Source organism: Mauremys mutica, chromosome 2 (assembly GCF_020497125.1).
Source record: "Mauremys mutica isolate MM-2020 ecotype Southern chromosome 2, ASM2049712v1, whole genome shotgun sequence".
NCBI lineage: Eukaryota > Metazoa > Chordata > Testudines > Geoemydidae > Mauremys > Mauremys mutica.
This window is the reverse complement of record NC_059073.1, coordinates 298076176-298096009: the sequence shown is the minus strand read 5'-3', so window position 1 is coordinate 298096009 and position 19834 is coordinate 298076176. Positions and strand designations below refer to the sequence as shown.

At 60.3% G+C, this 19834-nt stretch overlaps 1 protein-coding gene across 1 annotated transcript in view; it reads right to left on the bottom strand.

Annotated features, from left to right (window-relative positions):
* Positions 1-19834, bottom strand: part of LOC123363332 (potassium voltage-gated channel subfamily H member 2-like) — a 120277-nt gene that overhangs the window by 82960 nt on the left and 17483 nt on the right. Inside the window, exon 3 of the mRNA XM_045004188.1 lies at positions 7438-7881. Coding sequence (XP_044860123.1) covers positions 7438-7881 — 444 coding nt within the window. The remainder of the gene's footprint in view (positions 1-7437; positions 7882-19834) is intronic.

Genomic DNA, 19834 nt, shown 5'->3' with positions numbered 1-19834 from the left:
GGACTGACCTGCGAATGTGTCTGGTTTTACTGGGGTGTCTGCATGGGGGGGGGGAGCAGGGGGTGACTTCAGGTGAGGGACGGTACCTGAGCCTGTAACCTGAGCCAGGAGGGGGGGTGGGGCCAGATGACACCTTTGCCTGGGAAAGAGACAAAGGCTGGGGGAGGAGCCGGGGGGGGGAGGAGCTGGGGGAGACGGCTGGAGGGGGGTCTGGAGAAGCAGAGGGAACCCCAGGGCTGGGGTCTAAGCTCCCTGCCCCCCCGAGGGACCTGGCTGAGGGGTCCTGGCTGTACCTACAAGCCCTGCTTGGGACTGTGTCCTGTCGGCTAATAAACCTCCTGTGTTACTGGCTGGCTGAGAGTCCCGGGAATCGCAGGACGTGGGGGGATGCAGGGCCCTGATTCCCCCGCACTCCGTGACAGGAGGACAGATCCATGCCGGTGCCCCAGGGCTGGGTGTGGAAAGGACTGAGCCCGTGCCAGTGCCCCAGGGCTCCGCGTTGGTGGGACAGACCCCATGTCAGCGCCCCTGGGGCTGGGTGTGGGCAGGATGGGCACTGCGCCAGTTCCCCGGTGTCTGGGTGCACGGAGGACGGGCCATGAGCCGGCGCCTTGGGGCTGGGTGTGGGCGGGACAGACCCGTACCGGCGCCCTGGGGCTGGGTGTGGGCGGGACAGACCCGTGCCGGCGCCCTGGGGCTGGGTGTGGGCGGGACAGACCCGTGCCGGCGCCCTGGGGCTGGTTGTGGGCGGGACAGACCCGTGCCGGCGCCCTGGGGCTGGGGGTGGGCGGGACAGACCCGTGCCGGTGCCCTGGGGCTGGGGGTGGGCGGGACAGACCCGTGCCGGCGCCCTGGGGCTGGGGGTGGGCGGGACAGACCCGTACCGCGCCCTGGGGCTGGAGGTGGGTGGGAGAGACCCATTCCGGCGCCCTGGGGCTGGGGGTGGGCGGGACAGACCCGTACCGGTGCCCCTGGGGATGGGGGTGGGCGGGACAGACCCGTACCGGCGCCCTGGGGCTGGGGGTGGGCGGGACAGACCCATGCCGGCGCCCCGGGGCTGGGGGTGGGCGGGACAGACCCGTGCCGGCGCCCCGGGGCTGGTTGTGGGCGGGACAGACCCGTGCCGGCACCCAGGGGCTGGGGGTGGCCGGGAGAGACCCGTGCCGGCGCCCCGGGGCTGGGGGTGGGCAGGACAGACACGTACCGGCACCCCGGGGCTGGGGGTGGGCGGGACAGACCCGTACCGGCGCCCTGGGGCTGGGGGTGGGCGGGACAGACCCGTACCGGCGCCCGGGGCTGGGGGTGGGCGGGACAGCCCCGTTCCGGCGCCCTGGGGCGGGGGGTGGGCGGGACAGACCCGTGCCGGCGCCCCGGGGCTGGGGGTGGGCGGGACAGACCCGTACCGGCGCCCTGGGGCTGGGGGTGGGCGGGAGAGACCCGTACCGGCGCCCCTGGGGCTGGGGGTGGGCGGGAGAGACCCATGCCGGCGCCCTGGGGATGGGGGTGGGCGGGACAGACCCGTACCGGTGCCCCTGGGGATGGGGGTGGGCGGGACAGACCCGTACCGGCGCCCTGGGGCTGGAGGTGGGCGGGACAGACCCGTGCCGGCGCACTGGGGATGGGGGTGGGCGGGACAGACCCGTGCCAGCGCCCGGAGCTGGGGGTGGGCGGGACAGACCCGTGCCGGCGCCCGGGGGATGGGGGTGGGCGGGATAGACCCGTGCCGGTGCCCTGGGGCTGGAGGTGGGCGGGACAGACCCGTGCCGGGGCCCTGGGGCTGGGGGTGGGCGGGACAGACCCGTGCCGGGGCCCTGGGGCTGGGGGTGGGCGGGACAGACCCGTGCCGGGGCCCTGGGGCTGGGGGTGGGCGGGACAGACCCGTGCCGGCGCCCGGGGGATGGGGGTGGGCGGGACAGACCCGTGCCGACGCCCTGGGGCTGGGTGTGGGCGGGACAGACCCGTGCCGGCGCCCTGGGGCTGGGGGTGGGCGGGACAGACCCGTGCCGGCGCCCTGGGGCTGGGGGTGGGCGGGAGAGACCCGTGCCGGCGCCCTGGGGCTGGGGGTGGGCGGGACAGACCCGTGCCGGCGCCCTGGGGCTGGGGGTGGGCGGGAGAGACCCGTGCCGGCGCCCAGGGGCTGGGGGTGGGCGGGACAGACCCGTGCCGGCGCCCCGGGGCTGGGGGTGGGCGGGAGAGACCCGTGCCGGCGCCCCGGGGCTGGGGGTGGGCGGGAGAGACCCGTGCCGGGGCCCCGGGGCTGGGGGTGGGCGGGACAGACCCGTGCCGGCGCCCGGGGGATGGGGGTGGGCGGGACAGACCCGTGCCGACGCCCTGGGGCTGGGGGTGGGCGGGACAGACCCGTGGCGGGGCCCTGGGGCTGGGGGGGGGCGGGACAGACCCGTGCCGGCGCCCTGGGGCTGGGGGTGGGCGGGAGAGACCCGTGCCGGCGCCCTGGGGCTGGGGGTGGGCGGGACAGACCCGTGCCGGGGCCCTGGGGCTGGGGGTGGGCGGGACAGACCCGTGCCGGGGCCCTGGGGCTGGGCGGGACAGACCCGTGCCGGGGCCCTGGGGGTGGGGGTGGGCGGGACAGACCCGTGCCGGGGCCCTGGGGCTGGGGGTGGGCGGGACAGACCCGTGCCGGGGCCCTGGGGCTGGGGGTGGGCGGGACAGACCCGTGCCGGCGCCCCGGGGCTGGGGGTGGGCGGGACAGACCCGTGCCGGCGCCCTGGGGCTGGGGGTGGGCGGGACAGACCCGTGCCGGGGCCCCGGGGCTGGGGGTGGGCGGGACAGACCCGTGCCGGCGCCCTGGGGCTGGGGGTGGGCGGGACAGACCCGTGCCGGCGCCCTGGGGCTGGGGGTGGGCGGGACAGACCCGTGCCGGGGCCCTGGGGCTGGGGGTGGGCGGGACAGACCCGTGCCGGGGCCCCGGGGCTGGGGGTGGGCGGGACAGACCCGTGCCGGCGCCCCGGGGCTGGGGTTGCAGCGGAGGCGCGAGAGGCAGGCTGTGGGGGCTGGGCTGGGCTCTGGATGGGGAGGTGGTGAGTAGCTGTAACGTTCTCCCCGTGGGGGTCTGGGGGCCGTAGCGCTGCTCCCCAGGGGCCAGGGTCCTGGCCAGGCCCCTCCCATGGGAGTCCAGCCGTCCCCAGCCAGTCAATAGCCTGGGCCCCTCCCCACGGCACTAACGGGGGTGGGGCTGGACAGGGAACTGCTGGGCCCGCAGCTCCTCTTCAGCAGGGTCACACTGGGCGCTAGGTCGGGGAAGTGTGTGTGCACCTGTGTGTGTGTCCGAGTGTGTGCACCTGTGTGTGTGTCTGAGTGTGTGCGTGCAGGTGTGTGTCTGTCTGAGTGTGTGCACCTGTGTGTGTGTCCGAGTGTGTGCACCTGTGTGTGTGTCCGAGTGTGTGTGTGCATGTGTGTGTCCATCCATGTGTGCGCACCTGTGTATGTCCGAGTTTGTGCACCTGTGTGTGTCCATCCATGTGTATGCAGGCGTGTGTCCGTCCGTGTGTGTGCACTTGTGTGTGTGTCCGAGTGTGTGCGTGCAGGTGTGTGTCCGTCTGTGTGTGTGCACCTGTGTGTGTGTGTGTCCGTGTGTGTGCACCTGTCTATGTGTCCATGTGTGTGTGTGCAGGTGTGTGTCCATTCGTGTGTGTGTGCACCTGTCTCTGTGTCCATGTGTGTGTGTCCATGTGTGTGCACCTGTGTGTGTGTCTGTGTCTGTGTGTGCAGGTGTGTGTCCATCCGTGTGTGTCTGCACATGTCTCTGTGTCCATATGTGTGTGTGCATCCATGTGTGTGCACCTGTCTGTGTGTCCGTGTGTGTGTGTGTGCACCTGTCTGTGTGTCCGTTTGTGCATGTCCGTGTGTCCGTGTGTGTGTGTCCATGTGTGTGCACCTATCTCTGTGTCCATGTGTGTGTGTGTGCACCTGCCTGTGTGTCCGTGTGTGTATGTCTGTGTGTCCATGTGTGTGTGTGCACCTGTCTGTGTCCGTGTGTGTGTGTCCATGTGCACCTATGTGTCCGTGTGTGTGTGTGTGCAGGTGTGTGTCCGTCCGTGTGTGTGTGCACCTGTCTGTGTGTGTGTGTCCATGTTTGTGCATCTGTCCGTGTGTCCGTGTGTGTGTGTTCACCTGTCTGTGTCCATGTGTGTGTGTGTCAATGTGTATACACCTCTGTGTGTGTGTGTGTGTGTGCAGGTGTGTGTCCGTCCGTGTGTGTGTGCACCTGTCTCTGTGTCCATGTGTGTGTGTCCGTCTGTGTGCACCTGTGTGTGTGTCTGTGTCTGTGTGTGCAGGTGTGTGTCCATCCGTGTGTGTCTGCACATGTCTCTGTGTCCATGTGTGTGTGTGCATCCATGTGTGTGCACCTGTCTGTGTGTCCGTGTGTGTGTGTGTGCACCTGTCTGTGTGTCCGTTTGTGCATGTCTGTGTGTCCGTGTGTGTGTGTGTCCATGTGTGTGCACCTATCTCTGTGTCCATGTGTGTGTGTGTGCACCTGCCTGTGTGTCCGTGTGTGCATGTCTGTGTGTCCATGTGTGTGTGTGCACCTGTCTGTGTCCGTGTGTGTGTCCATGTGCACCTGTCTATGTGTCCGTGTGTGTGTGTGCAGGTGTGTGTCCGTCCGTGTGTGTGTGCACCTGTCTCTGTGTGTGTGTCCATGTGTGTGCATCTGTCTGTGTGTCCGTGTGTGTTCACCTGTCTGTGTCCATGTGTGTGTGTGTCCATGTGTGTACACCTGTGTGTGTGTGTGTGTGTGTGTGTGCAGGGGTGTGTGTGTCCATGTGCGTGTGTGCACCTGTCTGTCTGTCCATGTGTGTGTGCAAGTGTGTGTGTGTCTGTGTGTGTACACCTGTCTGTGCGTCCGTGTGTGTGTGTGTGTGCAGGCGTGTGTCCGTGTGTGTGTGCACCTGTCTGTGTGTGTGTGCAGGTGTGTGTGCACCTGTCTGTGTGCCCGTGTGTGTGCGTGCAGGTGTGTGTGTGCAGGTGTGTGTGTGCGGGTGTGTGTACATGTGTGTGCACATGTATGTGTGTCTGTGTGTGTGTCTGTGTGTGTGTGCACCTGTCTGTGTGTCCATATGTGTGTCTGCAGGTGTGTGTGTACATTTGTGTGCACATGTATGTGTGCACATGTATGTGTGTGCACTTCTGTGTGTGTCCGAGTGTGTGCATGCAGGTGTGTGTCCTTCTGTGTGTGTGCACCTTTGTGTGTGTGTGTCCGTGTGTGTGCACCTGTCTATGTGTCCATGTGTGTGTGTGCAGGTGTGTGTCCATCCATGTGTGTGTGCACCTGTCTCTGTGTCCATGTGTGTGTGTCCGTGTGTGTGCACCTGTGTGTGTGTCTGTGTCTGTGTGTGCAGGTGTGTGTCCATCCGTGTGTGTCTGCACATGTCTCTGTGTCCATGTGTGTGTTTGCATCCATGTGTGTGCACCTGTCTGTGTGTCCGTGTGTGTGTGTGTGCACCTGTCTGTGTGTCCGTTTGTGCATGTCTGTGTGTCCGTTTGTGTGTTTGTCCATGTGTGTGCACCTATCTCTGTGTCCATGTGTGTGTGTGTGCACCTGCCTGTGTGTCCGTGTGTGCATGTCTGTGTGTCCATGTGTGTGTGTGCACCTGTCTGTGTCCGTGTGTGTGTGTCCATGTGCACCTGTCTGTGTGTCCGTGTGTGTGTGTGCAGGTGTGTGTCCGTCCGTGTGTGTGTGCACCTGTCTCTGTGTGTGTGTCCATGTGTGTGCATCTGTCTGTGTGTCCGTGTGTGTTCACCTGTCTGTGTCCATGTGTGTGTGTGTCCATGTGTGTACACCTGTGTGTGTGTGTGTGTGTGTGTGCAGGGGTGTGTGTGTCCATGTGCGTGTGTGCACCTGTCTGTCTGTCCATGTGTGTGTGCAAGTGTGTGTGTGTCTGTGTGTGTACACCTGTCTGTGCGTCCGTGTGTGTGTGTGTGTGCAGGCGTGTGTCCGTGTGTGTGTGTGCACCTGTCTGTGTGTGTGTGCAGGTGTGTGTGCACCTGTCTGTGTGCCCGTGTGTGTGCGTGCAGGTGTGTGTGTGCAGGTGTGTGTGTGCGGGTGTGTGTACATGTGTGTGCACATGTATGTGTGTCTGTGTGTGTGTCTGTGTGTGTGTGCACCTGTCTGTGTGTCCATATGTGTGTCTGCAGGTGTGTGTGTACATTTGTGTGCACATGTATGTGTGCACATGTATGTGTGTGCACTTCTGTGTGTGTCCGAGTGTGTGCATGCAGGTGTGTGTCCTTCTGTGTGTGTGCACCTTTGTGTGTGTGTGTCCGTGTGTGTGCACCTGTCTATGTGTCCATGTGTGTGTGTGCAGGTGTGTGTCCATCCATGTGTGTGTGCACCTGTCTCTGTGTCCATGTGTGTGTGTCCGTGTGTGTGCACCTGTGTGTGTGTCTGTGTCTGTGTGTGCAGGTGTGTGTCCATCCGTGTGTGTCTGCACATGTCTCTGTGTCCATGTGTGTGTGTGCATCCATGTGTGTGCACCTGTCTGTGTGTCCGTGTGTGTGTGTGTGCACCTGTCTGTGTGTCCGTTTGTGCATCTCTGTGTGTCCGTTTGTGTGTTTGTCCATGTGTGTGCACCTATCTCTGTGTCCATGTGTGTGTGTGTGCACCTGCCTGTGTGTCCGTGTGTGCATGTCTGTGTGTCCATGTGTGTGTGTGCACCTGTCTGTGTCCGTGTGTGTGTGTCCATGTGCACCTGTCTGTGTGTCCGTGTGTGTGTGTGCAGGTGTGTGTCCGTCCGTGTGTGTGTGCACCTGTCTCTGTGTGTGTGTCCATGTGTGTGCATCTGTCTGTGTGTCCGTGTGTGTTCACCTGTCTGTGTCCATGTGTGTGTGTGTCCATGTGTGTACACCTGTGTGTGTGTGTGTGTGTGTGTGTGTGCGTGCGCGCAGGGGTGTGTGTGTCCATGTGTGTGTGTGCACCTGTCTGTCTGTCCATGTGTGTGTGCAAGTGTGTGTGTGTCCGTGTGTGTACACCTGTCTGTGCGTCCGTGTGTGTGTGTGTGTGCAGGCGTGTGTCCATGTGTGTGTGTGCACCTGTCTGTGTGTGTGTGCAGGTGTGTGTGCACCTGTCTGTGTGCCCGTGTGTGTGCGTGCAGGTGTGTGTGTGCAGGTGTGTGTGTGCGGGTGTGTGTACATGTGTGTGCACATGTATGTGTGTCTGTGTGTGTGTCTGTGTGTGTGTGCACCTGTCTGTGTGTCCATATGTGTGTCTGCAGGTGTGTGGGTACATTTGTGTGCACATGTATGTGTGCACATGTATGTGTGTGTCCATGTGTGTGCACCTCTCTGTGTGTCCGTGTGTGTGTGTGCAGGTGTGTGTCTGTCCATGTGTGTGCACCTGTCTGTGTCCGTGTGTGTGTGCAGGTGTGCGTGCCGTACCTGTGCTGTATGGCGGTGCCCTGCCCTGCCCAGCGCGTGCCGTACCTGTACTGCCGTGGCGGTTGTGCCCCCGCCGGTCGCCCTCACCCTTCATGGCCTCGATGTCATCGACGGAGGAGGCGCGCCGCACACTGTGGCAGCTCTCCCGGGAGCGGCTGCGCGACAGGCTGCAGTTGGAGAAGGAGGCGTCCAGGTGGAGCCGGTCCCTGTCGGCGCGGGGTGACGAGTGGGTGACGGGGGGCTCCAGGCCTGCCTCGCCAGGCGGACCCCTCCCCGCCTCCAGCTCCACCAGGGCCTGGCGCTCCTCCAGCTGGGAGCCCAGGCAGCTGTTATCCAGGGAGGAAGTGACGTCGTCTGGAGCCCCCGACTCGCTGCTGGGCTTGGAGACGTCCACGATGACGCCATCCGGGCCCCCCTGGGGCAGCGACTGCTTGCTAGCCGTGAGCGCCAGCAGCGCTGGCAGCTTCAGCTTGAAGGACTTGCTGCGCCCTGTCGAGGAGAGGGGGTGAGGAAGGGCTGTGTGTGCCTCAGTTTCCCCGTGTGCTGCGTGTGTAAGGAGGGGGTGGGGGGGTTGCTGTTGCAGGGGACCAGGTGTGACCTCAAAGAGCAGCCAGCGACTGGTGGGGACCCAGCGACTGGTGACAGGGAGGCCCCCCCAGCTCAGGAGCAGCTGGTTCTGGCCAGTGGGGGACAAAAGGCTGAGGAGAGAGGGGCTGGTGACCTGACCAGCTGGTTCCAGCCATCGCTCCCTCTGGGGGTGGGGAGATCGGGGGGGCATCGTTCCCTCTGGGGGGAGATCGGGGGGGCATCGTTCCCTCTGGGGGTGGAGAAATCGGGGGGGATCATTGCTCCCTCTGGGGGGAGATCGGGGGGGCATCGTTCCCTCTGGGGGTGGGGAGATTGGGGGGGTCATTGCTCCCTCTGGGGGGATATCGGGGGGGCCATCGCTCCCTCTGGGGGTGGGGAGATCATAAGAACATAAGAATGGCCGTACCGGGTCAGACCAAAGGTCCACCCAGCCCAGTATCCTGTTTGCCGACAGTGGCCAATGCCAGGTGCCCCAGAGGGAGTGAACCTAACAGGCAACGATCAAGTGATCTCTCTCCTGCCATCCATCTCCATCCTCTGACGAACAGAGGCTAGGGACACCATTCCTTACCCATCCTGGCTAATAGCCATTTATGGACTTAGCCACCATGAATTTATCCAGTCCCCTTTTAAACATTGTTATAGTCCTAGCCTTCACAACCTCCTCAGGTAAGGAGTTCCACAAGTTGACTGTGCACTGTGTGAAGAACAAAAGACGGTTACTCACCTGTAGTAACTGGTGTTCTTCGAGATGTGTTGCTCCAATCCATTCCATAGTAGGTGTGCGCGCCGCGCGTGCACGGCTCTTCGGAACATTTTTAGCCTAGAAACTCCGGCGGGCCGGCTGGCGCCCCCTGGAGTGGCGCCGCCATGGCGGCGGATATATACCCCAGCTGGCCCGTCCGCTCCTCAGTTCCTTCTTGCCGGCTATTCCGACAGTGGGGAAGGAGGGCGGGATTGGAATGGATAGGAGCAACACATCTCGAAGAACACCAGTTACTACAGGTGAGTAACCGTCTTTTCTTCTTCGAGTGATTGCTCCTATGCATTCCAGTCAGGTGATTCCCAAGCCTTACCTAGGCGGTGGGGTCGGAGTGAGACGTGGCGGAGTGTAATACCGCAGAGCCGAAGGCTGCGTCGTCTCGAGACTGGTGCACCAACGCATAGTGGGAAGCGAAGGTATGGACTGAAGACCAGGTGGCCGCTCTACAGATGTCCTGGATGGGGACATGGGCCAGGAAAGCGGCCGGTGAGGCGTGTGCCCTCGTCGAGTGTGCGGCTAGTCGGCACGGGGGAACGCGAGCAAGCTCGTAACACGTTCTGATGCAGGACGTCACCCAGGAAGAAATCCGCTGCGAGGAAACTGGCTCGCCTTTCATGCGGTCAGCTATTGCCACAAACAGCTGGGACGAACGCCGAAAAGGCTTCGTGCGGTCGATGTAGAACGCGAGCGCTCGGCGGACGTCGAGGGTATGCAGCTGCTGCTCCCGAGGCGAGGCATGCGGCTTTGGGAAGAAGACCGGGAGGAAGATCTCCTGGTTGAGATGGAAGGCCGACACCACCTTGGGGAGGAAGGCCGGGTGTGGTCGGAGCTGCACCTTGTCCCCGTGAAAGACGGTATACGGGGGACCCGCCGTCAGGGCGCGGAGCTCTGAGACCCGTCTGGCGGATGTGATTGCCACGAGGAAGGCCGTCTTACAGGTAAGATGGAGGAGAGAGCACGTAGCGAGGGGCTCGAAGGGTGGGCCCATGAGCTGGGCGAGGACCAGGTTAAGATCCCATGTCGGAGCAGGAGGACGCACCTGCGGGTAGAGACGGTCTAACCCTTTAAGGAATCGTGATACCATCGGGTTGGAGAAGATCGAGCGACCTCCTATAGCTGGTCGAAATGCTGACAGCGCTGCCAGGTGCACCCTGAGGGACGAGATTGCAAGACCTTGACCTTTCAGGTACCAAAGGTAGTCGAGGACAGTCTGGATGGGGGCCGAGAAAGGGTTGATACCTCTCTGGTCGCACCAGAGGGCAAAGCGCTTCCACTTGGCGAGGTAAGTAGTTCGCGTTGAAGGTTTCCTGCTTTCGAGCAGCACTTGCTGCACCGCTGCGGAGCAATCCCTCTCTGCGTCGGTTAACCACTCAGGAACCAAGCTGTAAGATGCAGCGATTGCAGGTTCGGGTGACGAAGCCTGCCGAGGTCCTGGGTTATGAGGTCCGGCCACAGCGGAAGGGGAATGGGTTCCCGAACCGACAGCTCGAGCAGCAGGGTATACCAGTGCTGCCTCGGCCAGGCCGGAGCGACGAGTATGATGCGGGCGCTGTCTCTCCGGATCTTGAGTAACACTCGGTGGACGAGCGGAAACGGAGGAAACGCGTAGAGAAGAGGCTCTGTCCATGACAGGAGAAACGCATCTGAGAGGGAGCCTGGAGCTTGACCTTGGAAGGAGCAGAACCTGTGGCATTTGCGGTTGGACCGGGAAGCAAAGAGGTCTATCTGGGGAAAGCCCCACCTCTGGAAGATGGAATAAGCCACATCTGGGCGAAGGGACCACTCGTGAGAGGCGAAGGACCTGCTGAGGCGGTCGGCCAACGTGTTCTGCGCTCCTGGCAGAAAAAACGCTTCGAGGCGAATCGAGTGGGCTACGCAGAAATCCCAGAGGAGCAATGCCTCGTTGCAAAGTGGGGAGGACCGCGCTCCGCCCTGCTTGTTGACATAAAACATGGCTGTGGTGTTGTCCGTGTAGACCGCTACACAGCGGTTCTGCAGGTGAACCCGAAAGGCGAGACAAGCTAAGCGGATCGCTCTCAGCTCCCGGACGTTGATATGGAGGGAGAGCTCCTGGGGTGACCAGAGACCCTGGGTGTGTCGGTCTCCTACGTGAGCCCCCCAGCCCAGCGCCGAGGCGTCCGTCGTCAGGGTGATTGACGGGCGAGGCGGGCGGAACGGAACTCCCTCGCAGACCGTTTCCGGGTCCAGCCACCAGGTGAGCGTCTGGAGAGCGGGCCTTGCCACCGTTACCACCATGTCTAGGGGATCGCGATGAGGGCGGTACACCGACGCCAGCCACATTTGGAATGGGCTAAGTCGCAGCCTGGCGTGTGCGGTCACAAATGTGGACGCTGCCATGTGACCCAGGAGGCGGAGGCAGGATCGCACCGTTGTCGTCGGAAAGGCCTGCAGCGCCCGAATGAGGGAGGCCAACGTCTCGTGCCGAGTGCGAGGGAGGCACGCTCTGGCCAGATTGGAGTCGAGGACCGCTCCTATGAACTCCACTCGTTGCGCTGGAACTAAGAGGGACTTCTCGGTATTGACCAGCAGGCCGAGAGACCGGAACAGATGTAGAATCTCGGTCACCTGATTCGCCACCAGCTCTTGGGAGCGGCCCCGAATCAGCCAGTCGTCGAGATATGGGTAGACGTGGATGCGACGACGGCGGAGGGCTGCGGCGACGACCGCCATGCACTTGGTGAATACCCTCGGCGCGGTGGAGAGGCCGAAGGGGAGCACTGCGAACTGGTAATGAGCTCCGTTGACCATGAAGCGCAGGAAGCGTCTGTGGGGGGGGTAGATTGCCACATGAAAGTAGGCATCCCTCATGTCGAGGGCAGCAAACCAGTCTCCCGGATCCAAGGAAGGGATAATGGACCCCAAGGTTACCATTCGAAACTTGAGCTTGTACAGGTATCTGTTGAGCTCCCGGAGGTCTAAGATGGGACGAAGGCCTCCTTTCGCCTTGGGGATGAGGAAGTATCTGGAATAGAATCCCCTGCCTCGCCTGCTGGGAGGCACCTCCTCGATGGCACCCACGCTCAACAGAGACTGGACCTCCTGTAAGAGGACTTGCTCGTGAGAGGGGTCCCTGAAGAGGGACAGGGAAGGTGGGTGGGAGGGAGGGGGCGAGATGAACTGTAGGCGGTAGCCGTATTGGACAGTGCTGAGGACCCAGCTGTCTGATGTTACAGATGACCACGCCTGGAGGAAGCGGGAAAGGCGATCGGAAAACAAAAGGGGTGGATCCTGATTGGAGAGAGGTGAGCGGCCCTCGGGCGTCCCATCAAAAGGCCGTCTTTGGGCCTTGAGGGGCCTTGGACGATCCCTGGGCTTGGTTACGCCGCCCGCCCGATGGTCTGCGGCGGAAGGGGGCTGAGCGCCGATTGTTAGGCGGGCGAGGTCTGTTGTGTTGATAGGGCCGATAAGGTTGATGCCGGAAGGAACGCCTTTGGGTGGCCGGCATGTGCATTCCTAATGTGCGGATCGCCACTCTGCCGTCCTTTAGGGTCTGAATGCGGGTATCAGTTTTTTCTGAGAATAGACCCTGCATCTCAAAAGGAAGGTCCTGGAGCGTGTATTGGACCTCCGGCGGCAGAGTAGAGGACTGAAGCCATGCAATGCGTCGCATGGTTACCCCTGACGCTATGGTCCTGGCCCCCGAGTCCGCTGCGTCTACCGCTGCCTTAATTAAGGTTCGGGAAGCCAGCTTTCCTTCCTCCAGCAGTGCCGAGAATTCTCGGCGGGAATCCTGCGGAGTGAGCTCTGCAAATTTCCCTAGGCAGCCCAAGATGTTGAATGTGTATCTTGAGAGCAGGGCCATTTGGTTGGCGATGCGGAGTTGGAGGCCGCCCGCTGAGTAAATTTTTCGGCCTAACAAGTCCATGCGCTTGGACTCCTTCGACTTTGGCGCAGCGGCGGGCTGTCCGTGTCGCTCCCGGTCATTGACAGATTGGACAACTAGAGAGTCCGGAGCCGGGTGAACGTAAAGGTATTCGTACCCCCTCGGGGGGACCGAGTACTTCCTCTCAACTCCGCGCGCTGTAGGCGGGACGGAGGAGGGCGACTGCCAGATAGCGGAATTGTTCTTTTGTATTGTCCGAATGAAGGGGAGCGCTACCCTCACGGGGGCCTCCGCTCCCACCTCGTCCGTGATGGGGTCATCGACCTCCTGGACTTCTTCCACGGGTAGGTTGATGGCCTTAGCTACCCTTCTGAGAAGGTCCTGGTGCGCCTTGAGGTCGATCGGCGGAGGTTCCGACGGTGACGCCCCTGCCACCGCCTCATCGGGGGAGGAGGATGAGGAAGGACCCGGTAGCACTTCTTCCGGTGCCTGCTCCGTGTCTGCGGGAATAGGTGCCCGCGTTTCATGCTCTAAGTGCGTGCCGTGAGCGGCGGCCTGTGGAGTGGGGGACGGAGGTGGCCTGCTGACAGTGGCTACCGGTACCGACCACACCGAGCCTGGCTGTCGCGGCGGAAGGGGAGGCCCCTGTTCATGTTCGGCCCAAGGCACCCAAAATCCCCATTGCTGAGGTCCATGTTCTGGTGGGAGGGACCCCGCCCGGAAGTCAATTGCGCTGCCCCCAGGGGAAGCGACTGAGGGCTCTCTTGATGGCCAGGGGGGAGCCGAAGCGGTGGCCGGGCGGACGTCCGGTGCCGGAGTAAAGTGCCCCCGCGGTGCCGACGGACGGTGCCGGTCGTCACGTGGTCTAGCTGGCGAACGGGACCTGCGCGTGGCGCGGTGCTGGGAGCTCGACCGGCGGTGCTGGGAGCTCGACCGGCGGTGCCGGGAGCTCGACCTTCGGCCCCGGGAGCTCGACCTGCGGCGTCGGGAGCGCGACCGACGGTGCCGGGATGCGGATCTGGACCGCGTGCGGCGGCGCCTGGAGCGACTACGTGACTCTCGACGCCTCTCGCGGTGCCTGGAGCCGGACCTGGTACGGTGCCGGCGACTCGGCGACCGGGACTTGGAACGTCGCCGGGAGTGCGACCGGTACCGCGACTGGGAGCGGTACCGGGACTGCGACCGGCGAGGAGACGGGGAGCGTCGTCTTGACGTGGATCGTCGTGCCCGGTGCGGTGGAGAGCGGTGCCGTGAGCGAGATCGGGATCGAGATCTGGCGGCGGTGCTGCGATCAGCTCGGACGCCCGGGGACGGGGGGCGCATCATAAGTGGCTTCCCAATAGATTTGAGAGTCCGCACCGGTGGCAACGGCAGCTGAGCGCTTGCATCAGCGGTAAGGTCAATCAAATGTCTTGCCGTCGCGAACGCCTCGGGCGTGGACGGCAGCCTCAGCTCCTCCTCGGTAGGTACCGGGGAGCTGGGCGGTGCCGGACTCGACGGGCCTTGCGGCGCCGGAGTCGACAGCACGGTGCACGTTTTGTGCACAGCCTCAGCCTGCACCGTTACAGTCGGAGGCGGCTGGGCTAACGGTCTCTTGTGCTTGTCAGAGACCGTCGTCGGCACTTTGCGCTTCTTTCCCGGGGAGAGGGAGCAGTGCCGGGTCTTCGGTGCCGGGTGCCGAGATGCATCATCGGCACCGGGGCGGCTGGGTGCGGTCGGCGCGCTGCTAGCTGAGGCAGTCTTTGGCGCCGCCGGTGCTGGTGCCGGAGGTTGGAGGGCCGACTCCATGAGGAGTTGTTTCAACCGTGAGTCCCGTTCCTTCCTCGTGCGAGGCCTGAAAGCGACGCAAATGGGGCACTTGTCCGACCGGTGCGACTCTCCAAGACAGCGGAGGCAGGAGTCGTGCGGGTCACTCACCGGCATAGACCGCTGGCAAGCCGCGCAGGGCTTGAAACCCGCCGGTCCGGGCATAAGCCCGCACCGGGGCGGAAGAAGAGGGCTAACCCCTCTAATTCCCTAATGACTATCGTAAACACTAACTATAGAACTATTAACAAAACTTAACAACTATGATAACTATATACACTAACGATCGGAGAACGCTAAGGCTGTGGAGGAAAGCAGATCACTCCACTGTTCCTACTAGCCGTCACGGGCGGAAAGAAGGAACTGAGGAGCGGACGGGCCGGCTGGGGTATATATCCGCCGCCATGGCGGCGCCACTCCAGGGGGCGCCAGCCAGCCCGCCGGAGTTGCTAGGCTAAAAATGTTCCAAAGAACCGTGCACGCGCGGCGCGCACACCTACTATGGAATGCATAGGAGCAATCACTCGAAGAAGAACTTCCTTTTATTTGTTTTAAACCTGCTGCCCATTAATTTCATTTGGTGGCCCCTAGTTCTTATATTATGGGAACAAGTAAATAACTTTTCCTTAAAAGCGGCAGAGTCCTGTGGCACCTTACAGACTAACAGACGTATTGGAGCATGAGCTTTCCTGGGTGAATACCCACTTCGTTGGACGCATGCACCCACGAAAGCTCATGCTCCAATACGTCTGTTAGTCTATAAGGTGCCACAGGATTCTTTGCTGCTTTTACAGATCCAGACTAACACGGCTCCCCTCTGATACTTAACTTCTCCTTATTCACTTTCTCCACATCACTCATGATTTTATATACCTCTATCAGATCCCCCCTTAGTCTCCTCTTTTCCAAGCTGAAAAGTCCTAGTCTCTTTAATCTTTCCTCATATGGGACCCTCTCCAAACCCCTAATCATTTTAGTTGCCCTTTTCTGAACCCTTTCTAGTGCCAGTGTATCTTTGTTGAGATGAGGAGACCACATCTGTACGCAGGATTCAAGATGTGGGCGTACCATGGATTTACTTAAGGGCAATAAGATATTCTCTGCCTTATTCTCTATCCCTTTCTGAATGACTCCTAACATCCTGTTTGCTTTTTTGACCACCGCTGCACACTGCGTGGACATCTTCAGAGAACTATCCATGATGACTCCAAGATCTTTTTCCTGACTCATCGTAGCTAAATTAGCCCCCATCATATTGTATGTATAGTTGGGGTTATTTTTTCCAATGTGCATTACTTTACATTTATCCACATTAAATTTCATTTGCCATTTTGTTGCACAATCACTTAGTTTTGTGAGATCTTTCTGAAGTTCTTCACAGTCTGCTTTGGTCTTAACTATCTTGAGCAGTTTAGTATCATCTACAAACTTTGCCACCTCACTGTTTTCCCCTTTCTCCAGATCATTTATGAGTAAGTTGAATAGGATTGGTCCTAGGACTGACCCTTGGGGAACACCACTAGCTACCCCTCTCCATTCTGAGAATTTACCATTAATTCCTACCCTTTGTTCCCTGTCCTTTAACCAGTTCTCAATCCATGAAAGGACCTTCTCTTTTATCCCATGACAAAAGACGGTTACTCACTTTTGTAACTGTTGTTCTTCGAGATGTGTTGCTCATATCCATTCCAGTTAGGTGTGCGCGCGCCGCGTGCACGTTCGTCGGAAGATTTTTACCCTAGCAACACTCGGTGGGTCGGCTCGGTGCCCCCTGGAGTGGCAACACTATGGCGCTAGATATATACCCCAGCCGGCCCGACCCTCAGTTCCTTCTTGCCGGCTACTCCGACAGAGGGGAAGGAGGGCGGGTCTGGAATGGATATGAGCAGCACATCTCGAAGAACAACAGTTACAACGGTGAGTAACCGTCTTTTCTTCTTCGAGTGCTTGCTCATGTCGATTCTAATTAGGTGACTCCCAAGCCTTACCTAGGCGGTGGGGTCGGAGTGAGATGTTGCAGAATACAAACTGCTGAGCCAAATGCCGCATCATCTCTGGGCTGTTGGATCAGTGCATAATGTGAGGCAAAGGTGTGGACCGAGGCCCAGGTAGCTGCACGACATATCTCCTGGATGGGAACGTGGGCCAGGAAAGCGGCAGATGAAGCCTGAGCCCTAGTAGAATGGGCAGTGAGGTGGCTCGTCGGAACGTGAGCCAAGTCATAGCAGGTGCGGATGCAGGACGTCACCCAAGGTGAAATCCTCTGGGAGCAGACAGGTAGGCCCTTCACTCGGTCTGCCACCGCAACGAAGAGTTGGGGTGTTTTACGAAAGGGCTTTGTTCGTTCAATATAAAAGGCGAGAGCCCTACGGACGTCTAGGGAATGCAGCTGCTGTTCCCGGCGTGACGAGTGCGGCTTCGGGAAGAAGACCGGAAGGAAGATGTCTTGATTGACATGGAAGGCTGATACCACTTTAGGGAGGAAGGTCGGGTGTGGTTGCAGCTGTACCTTGTCCTTGTGAAACACTGTATACGGGGGGTCCACAGTGAAGGCCCGAAGTTCGGAGACTCGTCTTGCCGATGTAATGGCGATGAGGAAGGCTGTCTTCCAGGACAGGTACAGCAGCAAACAGGTGGCTAGCGGCTTGAAGGGAGCACCCATAAGCTTGGCTAGAACTAGACTGTGGTCCCAGGTCGGGACGGGACGTCGGACCTGCAGGTACAAATGTTCCAAGCCCTTGAGGAACCTCGAAACCATGGGGTGAGAGAAGACCGAACGGCCGCTCTCCCCTGGGTGAAAGGCAGAGATGGCCGCCAAATGCACCTTTATTGATGAAACCGCTAGGCCGTGTTGTTTCAGGGACCAGAGGTAGTCCAAGATGGAATGGATCGGGACCTCGGAGGGAGTAACATTGTGCGTGTCGCACCAGCAGGAGAAACGCTTCCACTTGGCCAGATATGTCAACCCTGGAGCACGTGTTGTACTGAGGCAGAGCAACGTAACTCGGACTGGCTTAACCACGCAGCAACCACGCTGTGAAGTGAAGAGACTGTAGGTCTGGGTGGTGAAGTCTGCCGTAGTCCTGAGTTATGAGATCCGGGCAGAGTGGAAGGGGAATCGGGTTGGCCACTGACAGGTCGAACAACATGGTGTACCAGTGTTGCCTCGGCCATGCTGGAGTGATCATGATCAGGTGGGCCCTGTCTCTGCGGAGCTTGAGCAGGACCCTGTGGACCAGCGGGTACGGTGGAAAGGCGTAGAGTAGATGGCTCGTCCACGGTATCAGGAATGCGTCTGAGAGGGAGCCCGGGGAGCGACCCTGGAAGGAGCAGAACATGTGGCACTTCCAATTCTCGCGAGAGGCGAAGAGGTCTATGTGGGGAAAGCCCCACTTCCGGAAAACAGAATGGATGATGTCCGGACGAATTGATCACTCGTGAGACAGGAAGGATCTGCTGAGGTGATCCGCCAGGGTGTTCTGAACTCCTGGGAGAAAGGATGCTACCAGATCGATCGAGTGGGCTACGCAAAAGTCCCAGAGCTGAATGGCTTCCTGACAAAGGAGGGAGGAACGTGCTCCGCCTTGCTTGTTTATGTAAAACATGGCTGTTGTGTTGTCCGTAAACACTGAGACACAACGGCCTTGGAGACACTCTCTAAACACCTGGCACGCGAGGCGAACCACCCTCAGCTCCCGCACATTGATGTGTAAGGTTAGTTCTTGAACAGACCAAAAGCCTTGAGTGCGGAGACCCTCGAGGTAGGCACCCCAACCCAGAGATGACGCGTCCATGGTTAGGGCCATCGAAGGTTGAGGTAGCTGGAATGGCATCCCTGCACAGACCAGGGTGGGAGTCAGCCACCAGGCCAGGGAGCCTAAGATGCTCGGGGGAATCATGAGGATCGTGTTCAGGCTGTCTCGGCCCGGCCGGTATACCGAGGTGAGCCAAGTTTGAAGTGGACAGAGGCGTAGTCTGGCGTGTTTGGTCACGAAGGTGCAGGCAGTCATGTGGCCTAGGAGGCTGAGACAAGTGCGAGCCAAGGTTGTCAGGAAGTTTTGGAGGCCTTGAATAATTGTTACCATCTCCTGAAACCGAGGCTGTGGTAGGCAGGCTCTGGCGAGATTGGAGTCCAGGATTGCCCCAATGAAGTCTATTCTCTTTGTGGGAACCAGAGTGGACTTCTCTATATTGATCATCAGGCCTAGTCGCCTGAAGAGATCTTTGACGATGCCCACACGACGGCTCACTTGCGTCTTGGAGGTCCCTCGAATGAGCCAATCGTTGAGATACGGGAAGACGTGCACTCGACGACGATGGAGGGAGGCGGCGACTACAGCCGTGCATTTTGTGAATACTCGTGGGGCCGTAGAAAGGCCGAATGGAAGGACCGTAAATTGAAAATGTTGATGGTTGATCACAAAACGGAGGTTCCGTCTGTGTGGTGGTAAATTGCGATGTGGAAATACACGTCCTTCATATCGAGGGCGGCATACCAGTCTCCAGGATCCAATGACGGGATGATGGTCCCCAGGGTTACCATGCGGAACTTTAACTTTATCATGAATTTGTTGAGTTCTCGCAGGTCTAGGATCGGTCTCAGACCTCCCTTCGCCTTGGGGATTAGGAAGTAGCAGGAATAAAACCCCTTGCCCCTCAAGTCTTTTGGTACCTCCTCTATGGCTCCCATGGTGAGGAGCGTCCGTACCTCTTGTAAGAGGAATTGCTCGTGAGAGGGGTCCCTGAAGAGGGACAAGGAGGGGGGGTGGGAAGGTGGGGGCGAAACAAACTGAAGGTGGTATCCCAATTCCACCATGCGTAGGACCCAACAATCCGATGTTAGCTGGGACCATGCAGGGAGGAAATGGGAGAGGCGGTTGTAGAAGGGTGGAAAAGGATCCTGGGAAACAACTGGTGCACCGTCCTCGAGCGTCTCTTCAAAAGTTCGGTTTGGGCCCCGCCGGTGGTTATGGGGGGCCCTGATTTTGACCCCCTTGGGGCCCAGACTGCCTTCTGCGATTGCCCCGGCCGCGCCTTCTGCCGAAGTCCTGTCGCGGCCTAGGCGGGGGGTAAGCACGGTGAGGCTGAGGACGGAAGGACCTGCACTGGGTCACCGGGGTGTGCATTCCCCGCGAGCGCATGATCACCCTGTTGTCCTTTAGGCTTTGCAGCCGAGGGTCAGTCTTTTCGGAAAATAGCCCCTGGCCTTCAAGGGCAAGTCTTGTAGAGTTTGCTGTAATTCAGGTGGAAGGCCTGACACCTGAAGCCAGGATATTCTCCTCATCGCCACTCCTGAAGCCAGAGTCCTGGCTGCTGAGTCGGCTGCGTCCAATGAGGTTTGGAGAGAGGTTCTTGCCACCTTCTTTCCTTCTTCCAAGAGGGCTGCAAACTCCTGGCGGGAGTCTTGGGGAACTAGCTCCGTGAATTTCCCCATAGATGCC